General features: G+C 40.3%; 1 protein-coding gene across 1 annotated transcript in view; it reads right to left on the reverse strand.

Moving 5' to 3' along the window:
* Window positions 1-15,448, reverse strand: part of SAMHD1 (SAM and HD domain containing deoxynucleoside triphosphate triphosphohydrolase 1) — a 76,711-nt gene that overhangs the window by 28,187 nt on the left and 33,076 nt on the right. Inside the window, exons 3-9 of the mRNA XM_006144103.3 lie at window positions 14,491-14,563; window positions 11,479-11,639; window positions 10,108-10,223; window positions 6,319-6,389; window positions 2,149-2,304; window positions 858-958; window positions 630-738 (exon numbers count right to left, since the gene is read on the reverse strand). Of these exons, the coding sequence (XP_006144165.1) occupies window positions 630-738; window positions 858-958; window positions 2,149-2,304; window positions 6,319-6,389; window positions 10,108-10,223; window positions 11,479-11,639; window positions 14,491-14,563 (787 nt within the window). The remainder of the gene's footprint in view (window positions 1-629; window positions 739-857; window positions 959-2,148; window positions 2,305-6,318; window positions 6,390-10,107; window positions 10,224-11,478; window positions 11,640-14,490; window positions 14,564-15,448) is intronic.

Genomic DNA, 15,448 nt, shown 5'->3' on the forward strand with positions numbered 1-15,448 from the left:
CCCGATAGTGAAAACCCCTCAAAAAAAATTAATAAATAAAAAAATAAAGTTAAATAAAATAATTCTTTTTTTTTTTTTAAAAAAAAAGAGGGGCCAGCAGGTGGCATGGTGGTTAAAGGCACTACGGTTCAAGTCCTGGACTTGGTGGCTTGCTTTCCCACTTTCTCTCTCTCTCTCTGTGTCTTGCTCTGGTCAGATTAAAAAATAACAATAATGATAAATAAAATAAGGAAAATAATTCTTTAAAAGAAAAAAAGAATATGACTTTGGAGCCAAACTTTTTGGAGTGAAATTTCAGCTCTGCCACTTATTAATTGCATACCTTTTCTGTGCCTCAATTTGCTCATCTGTTGAATGGGATAATAACATTATCTATCTCATAGGGTTGTGAGGATTGAGTTGATCTATCTAAAACATTTAAAACAGTGCCTATCAAAAGACTCAATAAATGTTTTTAATTTTATTAGTACTTAACAATGCAATAGAAATGAAAAGAGCTTTAAAATACAAATGTTAAGGATTAAGAAAGAGATGAAGAATTTACCAATTTTTTCAAATTATTGAGTGATTATTTCTAGATTTCAGACCAGGAACAATATACTGTTACTGTCTCATCTGACATGGCTTACCTTATCTCTAGTACAAATGTGCTTCTTATTCTCTACTTCACAGACACGAGCAAACTTAATAAAGCGCTTATAATCAAAATTATTTTGGATCCCGAGGTGGTGGCAGTCCCTAAAAATATTTCAAAACAAAGAGATGAACTTTTCAACAAAGAAACTGTTGAAAAACACTTTAAATACTGAGTTCATACAAGGATTTTAACCCACTTTTCTGAAGAAATTAGCGCATACCTGGCAAAATAATCCCACTTGTCCACATCAATGCCATTTCTTTTATTTGCCACTATCTCATAAAGGAAGCTTTTCTCTTTAGGACGTCCCTTATATGGCCACTGGAAAATAAGAAAACTCATTCTAAGTTTTAGGATAGGCACCAAATCTATTTACAAGCAAAGCAAAACATTTGTACTTACATGCAAATTGTAAACAGACACTTGACTGGAAATATGAGTTAAGTTTGAAAGTTCTACTCTTTTCTTCTACTTGATTCCTAAACTAGTGGAAAGGGGAAAGAAATGCTAAGGTATATAATATCTCATTAATATTAAATGTTCTTGTGCCATTAAAAGGATGCTAATTCCATTACTCTTCCCACAACCAACAACTTTCTTGTTTTCCTTATTTAACTTTCTAAAATGTAAAAGATTAAATAAAAGTTTCTTAAATGACAATGCTTAAGTTGATGGATTAAAATAGTACTACTGGGGCCAGCAGGTGATGTGGTGGTTAAATGCGCTGGACTCCCACATGGCTGACTGCGGTTCAAGTCTCAGACCTGGCGGCTTGCTTTCTTGTTTTCTCTCTCTCTCTCACTCTGTCCCTCAGGGACCAAGTTGAAAATAAATAGATAAAGTTAAATAAAATAATTCTAAAAAAAAATAGTACTATTAGCTAAGCCGAAGGGTACATGCCTGTAATCCCAGCTACTCGGAAGGACTGTGAGTTCAAAGCTAGCCTGAACAACATAGTAAGATCTTGTCTCTTCTCTACTAACAAAATTAAAAAAGGAAAGAGAAAGGGAAAAAAAAGAAAAAGGAAAAAACCCTACAATAGTACCATCTTTCAAAGTAGCTACATACTTAGTCTAAATGATATGCACTGTTCAAAGCATTTTTAGAGTTTTATTTTTTTTTGGAACTAATTTTTGAACTTCTTTTGTAATTAAAAGGTAACAAAACAGATTTTCCTCTGAATGAGTTCTACATTGTTCTAGGTCTTCATATATCTAAGTATCTCAAATATGTTTATTTTAATGGCTAAATAAGATACACACTACATTTCCAAAATGAAATAACTTTAGGCTTCTACTGCATACATATTAATTACAACAGGACTATATGTTTTTAATTTGGGAGTAGCTTCTAAAGAACTCAGTTAAGAGGTAAAAAAATATAAGCCTTTCATTTTTTGCATTAAATAATAAAAATATACAACTTCTATCAGCCAAATGCATAGCTCTGAAGGAATCAAAAAAGACTAGCTGAAAGCACATCAGGTCAGATTAATTTATACACGAACTTACCAAAGAACCTTTGATGGGTGAATCAAGTGGTCCTGTAATTTGTTCCTTGATAAAGCAAATATCTTCTTCAGGGACAAGACCATATTGTTCCATGACAGCACTGAGTCCATTAGAATTAACTAGATGCTCAAACATCTGAACTGAGCCCTGTTCATGCTAGGAAAAATCAACACAATATGGTGTGTTACGTGAATAGACTCTAGCACATTGGGGTCCTGATTATAAAGCTATTACTGGGACCAGGTGGTGGCACAGTGGTAATGCAACTGGAAAAAGTCCTGAGTTCATGTCTCAGGGTTTCCCTGTAAATGCTGGGCATGCAAACAAACCAGTAATCCAGGCCAGCTGAGACTGGGGGTGGATCACAACGTGAAGATCTTGTGGAGGTGTCTATTTCCCTGTCTCTCTCATGAGAGAAATAAATAAATATTTTGAAAAATATATTATTATTGGGACCAGCAGGTGGCATGGTGGTTAAGGCACTGGACACTCCCACATGGCCAATCACAGTTCGAGTCCTGGAACCTGGTGGTTTGCTTTCTCACTTGCCCACTCTTTCTCTCTCTCTGTTTCTCTCTGGTCAAATTAAAATAAATGAATAAATAAATAATAATAACTTTAAAAGACCTGTCTTTATGTGTGTGTGTGTATGTGTGTGTGTGTGTGTGTATTATTCTTGGGGTGTGGCGTGGAAGTTAAGGGCACTGGACTCCCACTTGGCCAACTGAGATTCAAGTTCCAGACCTGGTGGTTTGCTTTCTCACTTTCTCATTTTTTTTCTCTCTCTCTCATTCTTTCTCTCTCTCTCTCATTCTGTCCCTCTCTGGTCAAATAAAATATATATATATAAATAAATAAAGTTAAAAAAAAAAATCACCCCCCACCCCCACCCCAGGTTGGATGGCCACCCTGCAATCCCTTCTCCTCTATTCTCCTGGGATTGGGGGCACACTTGTACACATGTCCAGCATGAGTTTTAAGCTGCTGGGTCCAGGACACAAACTACAGAGGAGTTCACCAACGTAACCATTATGTCATCTGCTAGTCCCAACTGCTTTTTTTTTTTTTTTTTGGAGAGGTTTTCGCTATAGGGCACGTGTGCTCGCCAGACAGACAGAGAGACATAGAGACAGAAAGTGAGAAATCACCCCCCGGGGGGATGGTCATGCTGCAATCCCTTCTCCTCCATTCTCCTCTCGGGATCTTGGGCATGCATGCACATGCGCCCGGCATGAGTTTTAAGCCACCGGGTCCGGGACGCGAACCGTGGTTGACTATGTGGGAGTCCAGCGACATAGCCATTACGCTAACAGCTGGTTCCCAGTCCCAACTGCTTTTAAAAAATTGATCAAGAGGGGGCCAGCAGATGGTGTAGCATTTATGTTGCTGGACTCCCACATAGTCAACCACGGTTCGCGTCCCGGACCCGGTGGCTTAAAACTCATGCCGGGCGCATGTGCATGCATGCCCAAGATCCCGAGAGGAGAATGGAGGAGAAGGGATTGCAGCATGACCATCCCCCCGGGGGGTGATTTCTCACTTTCCCTCTCACTGTCTCTGTCTCTCTCTCTCTGGCAACATCTCCTACCCTAAGGAAAAAACAAAAACAAAAACAAAATTGATCAAGAGTGCCAGCAAGTGGCACAGAGGTTAAGGCGGCTAGCTCTCACATGACTAAGTGGTCAAGTTCTGGATTCAGAAGGTTGAAAAACATACTGGGTATGTGTCCATGTGTGCCCCAAATTCTAAGTGGAAAATGGAGAAGGGATTACAACATGGCCATCTCCCTTGGGAGGGGTGATTTCTCACTTTGCATCTCTCTGCCTCTCTCTGGTAAGCACATATGCCCTAAGGCAAAAACCTTAAAAAAAAAAAAAAAAAGAGAGACAAGGTCAGGAGGGTCCAATAGCCTAGTGGTTAAGAGAACCCAGATCCCACATGGCCAAGCATGGTTCAAATCCGGGTCCCAGCAGTTTGATAAACGTGCTGGGTGTGTGAGCACAAGCATGCCCCATTGGGGGTGTTTTCTCCCTTACCCTTTGTTTGTGTCTTTCTCTGGCAATGAAAAAAAAAAAAAAAAAGGAAAAAAGAAGGGCCAGCTTGTGGCCTGGTGGTTAAGGTAGCTAGCTCCCACAGGGCCAACTATGTGGTTTGAGTCCTGGCCCCAGTGGCTTGAAAAACATGTCAGGTATGTGTGCATACGTGTCTAAATCCCAAAAGGAGGGCGAAATGGAGAAGGTCATGATTATGCCCTGGTAAGAAGTGAGGAGTGATTTCTTCCTCTCTCTCTGGTGAATGCTTGTGTCCACTGGCAATAAAAAAATAAAAATAAAAATAAAAAATAAAAGGATATATGGCTTGGGACCAGTAGATGGCGTAGTGGTTACGTCGTCAGCCTCTTACATGGCCAACTGTGACTGGAGTCCTGAAACTCACGCTGAGCACATGTGTGTGTGTGTGTGCCTAAAATCCTGAGAGGAGAGTAGAGAAGGGATCACGGTGTGGCCATCCCCCATGGAGTGTAATTTCTCGCTTTTTGTCTCCCTCTTTCTCTCTCCAGCAATTGTACATGCCCTATAGCAAAAAATCTCTCTTTCTCTCAAAATAAATAAATAAATAAATAAGGCCATATAGCTTAAAAAAAGAATATGTCAGGGCCAGCAGGTGGCGTGGTGGTTAAAGGCACTGGAGTCCCACATGGCCGACTACAGTTCGAGTCCTGGACCTGGCAACTTGCTTTCTCACTTTCTCTCTCTCTCTGTCCCTCTCTGTCAAATTTAAATAAATAAATAAATTCTTTTTTTGAAAAAAGAATATGTCTACGATTTGTCCTCAAAAGGTTCAGAAAATTTTTTTATATAAGGAGAAAGCATGTTAAAAAAACAGTGAAATGTTAATATTTGGTGAATCTGGGTTAAAGGTTTAAGTGAATTCTCTGTATTATTTTTTCAACTTTATTGTATGAAATTACTTCAAAAGTAAATATTTTAATTTTTTTTTTTTTAGAGAGAGATATTTGCTATAGGGTGTGTGCACTCGCTGGAGAGACAGAGAGAGACAGGGAGACAGAAAGTGAGAAATCACCCCCAAGGGGTATGGCCATGCCCTAATCCCTTCTCCATTCTCCTCTAGGAATTTTGGGCACACATGCATATGCGCTTCAGTGAGTTTTAAGCTGCTAGGTCCAGGACTCAAACTGCAGTTGACTATGTGGGAGTCCAGTGATGTAACCATTATGCCATCTACTGCTCCCAATATGTTAAAAAATTAAATCGGGCTAGCAGGCGGTGTGGTGGTTATGGTGCTGGACTCCCACACGGCCAACTGTGGTTTAAGTCCTGAAGCTGGTGGCTTGCTTTCTCAGCTTACCTCTTTCTCTTTCTCTGGTCAAATTAAAAAAATAATAATGATGATGAATAAAATTTAAATAATTCTTTGACTGATATTAGTTAACTTCATGGTCATATCAAATGAGTCGAAAATAGAATTGGCCCTTTTATTCATTTTACAGTAGTGTAACAAAGTATAAAGAGCACTATTTGGCAACTAAGCCACGGTTCCTGGTGTTGGCTCCACTATTGAACAGCTTTTATGATTTTTGGCCCATCAATATACCTCCATGACCTTTAAGTCCATGTACTTGTGAAAGGGGAAATAATGACCACCTTACAGACTACTGTCAGGATTAAATAAATATATATATACATACACATATGCATATACACAAATACACACACACACACACACACACACACACGTGAAAACACTCTGAAAACTCTAACAGGGGGACCAGCACTTAGCGTAATGGCTATGTTGCTGGACTCCATGGTTCGCGTCCCGGACCCAGTGGCTTAAAACTCACGCCGGGCGCATGTGCGTGCGTGCCCAAGATCCTGAGAAGAGAATGGAGGAGAGGGGATTGTGGCGTGGCCATCCCCCCGGGGGGTGATTTTTCGCTTTCTGTCTCTCTGTCTTTCTCTGTCTGTCTGGCGAGCGCACATGCCCTATAGCAAAAACCTCTCTCAAACAAACAAACGAACAAACAAACAAACAAACAAAAAACCTCTATGAGGGAAGTAAGCTATAACACACCAGTAAAATCAGATAATAACTAAATAACCTGCTTAAGTAGTCTTTACTTTTACTGATGTTGAATACATGAATACATACCTTCCATGTAATCTCTGGGCGAGCACGTGGAATAAATCTTCCATCAAACATATGAGAAAATGGGCCATGACCTTAAAAACAAAAGAAAGCCTCAAGACAAGAAAAATGTTTGCAAATTTGTAATACCTGAATTTAAAATAGATTAGTTTGAATACCACCAGAGATGAATAATCTATAAATACACCACAAATTGGACAGGTCCCACAGCACAATGGTTAAGTGCTGCGCATTGGGAACCAGATGCCACCAATCAGGGTTTAAATCTTGGCGCCAGCAATTTGAAAAACACATGTGTGCACAGTATATATGCAAAATCCTAACAGGAAGGAGAAACAGAAGACAGGGATTGCAGCATGAGCACACCTCATTGGGAGGTACTCACGCCCTGCATCTTGCTGCAAGCACACACACTCTCTAGCAATTAAATAAACCACAAAAAGGGACAATTTCTTCCTCCCTATTTTCAAAAACAAGAGAACAGAAAACAGAACCATAAAGAAAAGTAAGCTCTTCATAGTACCGGAGCTTACAAAAATCTGATGGAAGTTGACAGTTTTGTGTAAAACGAAAAGGTGGTGGTTGGGGCAGCTGGAATCCATATAGCTGACTATGTGTGGTTCAAGTCCCAGACTTGGAAATTTGAGGAACATGCCAGGCATGTGTGTGTGCATGCTCAAAATCCTGAGAGGACAATAGGGAAGAAGGGACTGTGGTGTGGCCATTCCCCCTTCAGGGGGAGATTTCTCACTTTCCCTCTCTCTCTGGCAAGCACAGGTGCCCCATAGCAAAAAATAAAATAAAATATCTAACTATAAAAACACCAACACTTCCTTTCCTATGCCCAGAGGACAAATATAAATTCTTAGGGTCTTGAATATGTAAGAATAAACTACGATTGGGTAAAAAAAAAAATCCTGTGATTAGAGAGGCAAGAGAGCACCCTTTTTAAATTTTTTTTTTTTTGAAGGAAAAGGATGATATTTTTCTCGGATTTAAGTGGCCCAAGATCTCACATGAGGGACTGGCAGGTGGCATGGTGGTTGAAGCACTGGACTTCCTCATGGTCAACTGCGGTACAAGTCCTGGACCCAGTGGATGCTTTCTCACTTCCCCCTCTCTCTGTGTGTCTCTCTCTCTGATCAAATAAAATAATAATGATGGGTAAAATTAAATAATTATATATAAAAAAGATGTTACATGAGTTAAGATAGAAAAAGGGTTCTTTAAGAACCTATCTTCTAGGTATATAAAGAATGAATTTGATGTAATAACTAATGAAAAAAATTGCAATTTTATTCAACCAGAAGAACAAAAGGAAAATCAAATTCATATCATCCTAATGTGATAGATGTCAGTATATAGTACAATTACTCCTCTGTATCCTTAGGGGATTCTGATTCTAGGACACTTCCTTCCCAAATCACCCCCCAACCCCCAAATCCCCAAATACTCAGGTTCCTTACATCAAATGGTGTAGTATTTGCATTTACATAGCCTCCTGTATACTTTGTCACTGCTAGTTTACTTATAATAATAAAATATAAATGCTATATAAATAGTTATACTGACTTTTGTGTTATTTGCTATTGCGTTGTCATTAAAAAAAACTCTTTTTGGAGAGATTTTTGCTATAGTGCATGTGTGCTCACTGAGAGACAGAGAGACAGACAGGCAGAAAGCAAGAAATAACACCCTAGGGCAGATGGCCACACTATAACCCCTTCTCTTCCATTCTCCTCTTAAGATTTTGGGCACACATGCATATGCACCGGTATGAGTTCTGAGCCTCTGGCTCCAGGCCTAGAACCGTGGTCAACTATGTGGGAGTCCAGCAACGTAACCATCTGCTGGTCCCATTTAAAAACAATTTAAGGGGTCAGCAAGTGGCATGGTGGTTAAGGGTGCTGGACTCCCACATGGCAACTATAGTTCAAGTCCCAGACCTGGCAGCTTGCTTTCTCACTTTCCCTCTCTTGCTCTCTCTTTCTCTGTCACTCTGGCCCTCTCTGATCAAATTAAAATAAGTAAATAAATAAAGTTAAATAAAGTAACCCTTTAAAAATTGTTTTTAAATAAACAATAGTTTTTTTCCTTTTCCTTTTTTTTTCTTTTTTTTTTTTTTTTGTTAATTATATTGCTGGATTCCCACGTGAGTGACTATGGTTCAAACCCTAGGCTTGCTGGCTTGAAAATCACACTAGGTATGTGTGCATGTGTGCCTAAGTTTCCAGGAGCGGAATGGAATCAAAACACAAGAGAGAGAGAGAGAGAGATCACTCCCAAGGGAGGATGGTCACATTGCAAACCCTTCTTTCCCATTTTCCTCTCAGGATTTTGAGCATGTATGCACATGCACCTGGCATATTTTTCAAGCTCGTGGGTTCAGAATTCCAACTGCGCAGATGGCCATGTGGGATCTGGCTTCCTTAACCGCCATGCTACCTGGCTGGCCCAGTTAGGTTTTTATATGTTTATTTTCAATCCACAGTTGTTTGAATCAAACATGGAGCCCACAGATAGAGAGGGCTGACTTTAGTCCCACAGATAGGGAGGGCTGACTTTGGTAAGAAAACCTCACTGTCAGAAAGCCCTTTAACAGAACTTGAAGTGAAGATGTTTTTAATGAGAAATTCAATGATAGTCTAGAAAACAAACAGCAACTTGTTATGCTTATGAATAATTCTAGGAAGAAGCAATGGGACATTTATAGTAATGTCAACTAAAGAATTAAAACATAATTTCCAGGGACCAGCAGGTGGCGTGGTGGTTAAGGCGCTGGACACTCTCACATGGCCAATTGCTATTCAAGTTCCCAGATCTAGTGGCTTGCTTTCCTGCTTTCCCTCCTCTCTCTCTCTCTCTAGTCAAATTAAAATGAATAAATGAATAAATAAAATTGAATAAATAATTCTTAAAAAAACACACACACACACACACATAAATTTCCAAAGCCAATGGCGTCATGATTAAGGTGGCTGGATTCCACATGGCCTACTAGCAGTTTGAGTTCTGAACTTGGGGCTTGAAAATCACACTGGGTGCATGTGCATGCATGCCCAAAATTCCAAAAGGAGAAGGGACTGCAGCATTGTCATCCCCCAAGGGGGGGTGCTTTCTCACTCTCCCTACTGCCCACAGCTCTCTTCAGAGTGCATACACCCTCCTCTAACAAATTTTTAAATAAAGAAAAATAGATCCTTCCATATTTCTCTTAATCTGCTATATATTTATTTGTTTGTCAAGTTTATTCATTTATTTCTTCTTTTTTTTTTTTTTTTTTTAAAGTTTGCTACAGGGCATATGCACTTGCCAGAGAGAGAGAGACTGAAAGTGAGAAAGAATCCCCTGGGGGGAAATCGCCAAGCTATAATCCTTTTTCCTTCATTCTCCTCTTGGGATTTTGAGCACATACTCTGGGCATGTTTTTTAGCCACTGGGTCTGGGACTAGAACCATGAAGCCAGCCATGTAGGATCTAGTTATCTTAACATGTCATTGGCTGCCCCATATTTTTTCCTTCTATGAGAGAGAAGGAGCAGGGACAGAAAGGCACCAAAAACAGTGTCTTCATGCCATGATTCAAGCCAAGTCTTGGCTGGCCAGATCACAGGCACATGCGCCTGTGTCCAGCATGCTCAGGGAGATCCTGGGTTCAGGACCTTTCCCATTTGCATCTAGTTGCATCACCAATATGCCACCACCTGGTCCCTAGTCTGCATTTTAAATTTCAAAGAGACATAAACATATGTTGTGATTTTACATAATACCTTTGGTTCATTGTAGAGCTTACCAAGATCGTGACAAAGCCCAGCAATCTGAACGCAGAGTAAATCTCGCTCACTTATCTGCAGCTCTGGTTGTTTTTCACGTAGTTCACGAACCAGACATCCTGCTAGATACCCTACCCTGCAGAGCAGTAAAAAAGCAAAAGTCACTTTCTTGTGAGAGATGTGTGATATAAAAGATTTCAAAAAGTTCACAGAAAAATTAAAGTATTGGGAACCAGCAGTTAGTGTAATGGCTATATCGTTGGACTCCCATGTAGTTGACCGCGGTTTGTGTCCAGGACCCGGTGGCTTAAAACTCACGCCGGGCGCGTGTGTGTGCGTGCCCAAGATCCCAAGAGGAGAATGGAGGAGAAGGGGTTGTGGTGTGACCATATCCCCTGGGGGGTGATTTCTCGCTTTCTGTCTCAATGTCTCTCTCTGTCTGGCGAGCACACACGCCCTATAGCAAAAATCTCTCCAAAAAAAGAAAAAAAAAAGTATAAGTTTATTTTGGTGCAAGCAAATTTTAAAATCCATGTGTAGTTTTTTTCACAGTATTTATTTTCCATAAAAAACAAAACAAGGGCTGGGAGGTGGCATGGTGGTTAAGGGTACTGGGCTCCCACATGGCTGACCACAGTTCAAGTCCCAGACCTGGTGGCTTACTTTCTCACTAGTTCTCTCTCTCTCTGTCCCTCTCTGGTCAAATAAAAAAGAAAGAAAGAAAGAAAGAAAGAAAGAAAGAAAGAAAGAAAGTTAAATAAAATAATTCTAAAGAATTAGTTAAAAAAAAAAAAAAAACCAGGAATCTCTGGCTTTATCTATGTTACAACATAGATTAAGATAAAGTGCAGAGGGGCCAGCAAGTGGCATGGTGTTTAGGAGCACTGGACTCCCCCATGGTCAACCATAGTTCGAGTCTTGGACCTGGTGGCCTGCTTTATCACTTTCTTCTCTCTTGCTCTGTCCCTCTCTAGTCAAATTAAATTAATTAATTAAATAATTTTTTAAAAATTCATTGAATTATAAAAAAATGATAAAGTGCTGGGGCCAGCAGGTGGCATGGTGGTTAAGGTGACTGGATCCCACATGGCTAGCTGTGTGATTCGAGTCTTGGACCCAGTGGCTTTTAAAACAAACACGGGACACATGAATGCACAAAATCCCAAGAGAAGAGAATGCACAAAATCCCAAGAGAAGAATGGAGGAGAAGGGATTGCAGCATGGCCATCCTTCTTGGAGGATGATTTCTCACTTTCTGTCTCTTTCTGGTGAGTGTACTCATCCTATGGCAAACATCTAAAAAAAAATTATCTCAAAGATAAACCGAAACAATTATTTTAAGGCTAAGAAGGTACTTGACTGTTAGTTCTCCACCCCCATTCCCTTCTTACCCTAGACTATGCTCAAATCGGTTGTGTGAGGCTCCTGGGAAAACATAGTAACCTCCTCCCAACTGTTTAACGTATCGGAGTCGCTGAAATTGAGGTGTGTCAATGATTCGGATGAGAAGAGGGTGAAACTCAATGTGGCCATGAATGGGATCATTGATTACCTAGAAAATTAGGTTTAAATTAATATGAGTAACAATATATAATGCCACATAAAATGCTTGTGCAGTCATTTCTAACTATGGTGCAAAATCAAAACTATTTAATTGAGTATGAATAATACTAGGGAGAAATGACAAGATAATATTATTACCTTCCTTCGACAGCACTACCAGACAGATCAAGTGTATTAGATCTGGATACATTTTACCTCTTACTAATAGACTTTGATAACAGAAAAGATTTCAATCTTTTTATAATATATATTATTTAATTAAATTTATTTATTTATTTGTTTTTAGAGATTTTTTGCCTTAGTGTAAAAATCAGAGAGATAGAAAGACAGAGATAGTGAGAAGGAAAGTGGCAAATCACTCCCCCAGGAGGACGACCATGCCGCAATCCCTTCTCTTCCATCACGCACCCAACATGATTTTGAAGTCACCGGGTCAGTTGGTCATGTGGGAGTTCAACAATATAACTGCTACATCATCCACTGGCCCTGATTTTGTTAACTTTTAATAAGTTAGGCTTGGGCTGGCCCCATGGCAAAGTGGTTAAAGGTTAAAGGGGCTGGAACTCACATGGCCTAACACATGGCTTGAACCCAGCCCCCGTGACTTGAAAAACACTCTAGGTATGTTTGCCAGCATGCCCAAATCCCAACAGGATGGAGAAATGGAGGAAAAGGGACTGAAATATGGCCATGCCCAATTGAAGGTACTTTTCCCCTCTCCCTATCTCTCTCTCTGCCAAGTATACATGCCTTCTGGCAAAAAAAAAAAAAAAAAGAAAAAGAAAAAAAGTCTTGTATTCAAGTTAAGCACACTCATTTAACACACTCATCCAGCTCATGTCAGGCATATTACTAAAGGCATTACATCTAAATTCATTTTCTCAAATAAAATATTTGCCGTAAGTGTTCAGTCACCATGGTACCATGACCTGCTAAAACTCTGTGTTCTAGTCTGGGACCACATGGAAGACATGGGTTCAATTTCCAGTCCAATCTAAAGGCTGGGTGTGGTTTTGTGTGCCTGTAATACCAGAAACTCAGGAAGGCTGAGGGAGAAAGATTATGAGTTTGAGCTGGCCTCAGCAACACAGGGAGAGCCAGTCTGAAAAAGAGTCATAAGTGGTGACATGCACCTACAGTCTGAGCTGGGAGGCTGAGGCAGGACAATCATGACATGCAAGATCTTGTCTTTAAAAAAAATACAAAAAACAGGGACCAGCAGATGGTGTAATGGTTATATTGCTGGACTCTCACATAGCTGACTGCAGTTCAAGTCCTGGACCTGGAGGCTTAAAAATTCATGGTGAGTGTATGCGTATGCCTGCCAAAAGACCTGTGAGGAGAATGGAAGAGAAGGGATTGTGGCATGGTCATCCTCCCTGAGGGGTGATTTTTCGTTTTCTGTCTCTGTCTCTCTGCCGAGCGTATGTACCCTAGAGCAAAAAGCTCTCAAAAATAAACAAAACAAGGGGCTAGCAGGTAGCATGGTGATTGAGGTGCTGGACTCCCACATGGCTGACCATGGTTCAAGTCCCAGACTTGGCGGCTTGCTCTCTCACTCTGTCTGTCTCTCTCTGATCAAAATTAAAGAGTAATGATAATAAAAGAAACATTAAAAATAGGGACAGCAGGTGATGTGGTGCTTAAGTCACTGAACTTCCACATAGCCAACTGCAGTTTGAGTCCTAGACCCAGTGGTTTGAAAATCACTCCAGACATGTGTGTATGCATGCCCAAAGTCCCAAGAGGAAAATAGAGAAGGGATTGTGGTATGGCCACTCTGCAGTGGGGTGATTTCTCGCTTTCTGCCTCTCCATCTCACTCTCTGATGAGTACACACGCCCTATTGCAAAAAAAACTCTCAAAATGCAAACAGGGGTCAGCAGGTGGCATGGGGGTTAAGGCAACTGGATTCTCACATGGTTGACCATGGCTTGAGTCCCAGACCTGGAAGCTTGCTTTCTCACTTTCCCCCTCTCTGTGTCTCTCTCTGGTCAACTTTTTAAAAAGTAAAATAAAATAATGACAATGAATAAAATTTTTTTAAAATGCAAATGTTGCAAAAAGAGAATGAGCTACTCAACACCTTCTCCCAGGTCTGAAGCTAAGTTTTCTTCACCTAGGGATGTCAAAGGGTGAACAATAAGGTACATTTTCTGTCACCAATCATCAAAACAATCTTGTCAAGTATGGTATGGAAAAAATGCACATTCCTGGTGCTCTACTCTAAATTTCCAGAACCAGAATTTCCAGGGGGGTCAGACAGTTAATACTTGTTAAAATGATTCTTGGGATACTGAAGCCTGAAAAGAGGATTTTTGATGTGATGAAAGGAATTAGAGAAAGAGGAATATACAATTATTCTTTTTTTTAATTAATTTTATTTATTCATTCACTTATTTTAATTTGACCAGAGAGAGAGAGCGAGAAAGAGAGAGAGAGGGAAAGTGAGAAACCGAGCCACCAGGTCCAGAACTTGAACCGTGGTGAGCCACATGGGAATGTCCAGCACCTTAACCACCATGCCACCTGCTGGTCCCAGAATATACAATTATTGACAGATTAAACTTTGAGAATATAGCCACCTTCTGAACAAATATGACAAAATAAAGTTACCAAAACTGATAAGAAAATTTCATCTGTGTGTGCTTTACATATTTTAGTTTTTCTTCTGACCTACTCTGTGTTCACTTTAGAAAATGTCAAATGTTCAAAAAAGTAAAAATTCATTAGCCACAATCTCATCATTTAGAAACTAATTTTCTTCCATTTTCTAAAAATGAATTCTATAAGCTTGGGACATACCACTTTATATTTTAAAAAGTAGTAATTCCTCTTACCTTTATTGTATCAATGGGAATTTGGGTCAGTTGTTGGGTATAGTTAAGCAGCTTCTTCCTCTCCCCCAACGAACTAAAATTACAACAAGAATCTATAGTTATTTGTCAAAGTGTGAACAATAAGGTACATTTTCTGTCACCAACCATCAAAAACAATTTTGTCAAGTATGGTATGAAAGAAATCCACATTCCTGGTGCTCTACTCTAAATTTCTATTTAATAATAATCCCTGAAGTATAAAATAGCATATAATGAACTCTAGAGTTTCTATGCTAATAGAAAGAGAAGTTAGATCAAAAAGAACAATCGAGGGAACCAGCAGTTAGCGTAATGGCTATGTCGCTGGACTCCCACGTAGTCGACCGCAGTTCGTGTCCCGGACCCGGTGGCTTAAAACTCACGCCGGGCGCGTGTGCGTGCGTGCCCAAGATCCCGAGAGGAGAATGGAGGAGAAGGGATTGCGGCGTGACCATCCCCCCTGGGGGGTGATTTCTCGCTTTCTGTCTCTATGTCTTTCTATGTCTTTCTCTGTCTGTCTGGCAAGCGCACGCGCCCTACAGTGAAAATCTCTCCAAAAAAAAAAAGAACAATCAATAATTAAAAACATGCTTCTAGAAACTCTCTCCTTTTAAACTCCTAAGATAGCCTGCTGAATCAGTGGAGGCCTCCCCCGGGGTTCTGTCCTTGATCTTTTCTCTTTGTAAACTTGGACTTCAATATTTCCTACATCACAGGAACCAGCAGTTAGCATAATGGCTATGTCGCTGGACTCCCACATAGTCGACCGCGGTTCGCGTCCTGGACCCGGTGGCTTAAAACTCACGCCGGGCGCGTGTGCATGCGTGCCCAAGATCCCGAGAAGAGAATGGAAGAGAAGGGATTGCGGTGTGACCATCTCCCCTGGGGGGTGATTTCTCACTTTCTGTCTCTATGTCTCTCTCTGTCTGGCAAGCGCACG

Source organism: Tupaia chinensis, unplaced genomic scaffold, assembly GCF_000334495.1.
Source record: "Tupaia chinensis unplaced genomic scaffold, TupChi_1.0 Scaffold000115_1, whole genome shotgun sequence".
NCBI classification, from domain to species: Eukaryota; Metazoa; Chordata; class Mammalia; order Scandentia; family Tupaiidae; genus Tupaia; species Tupaia belangeri.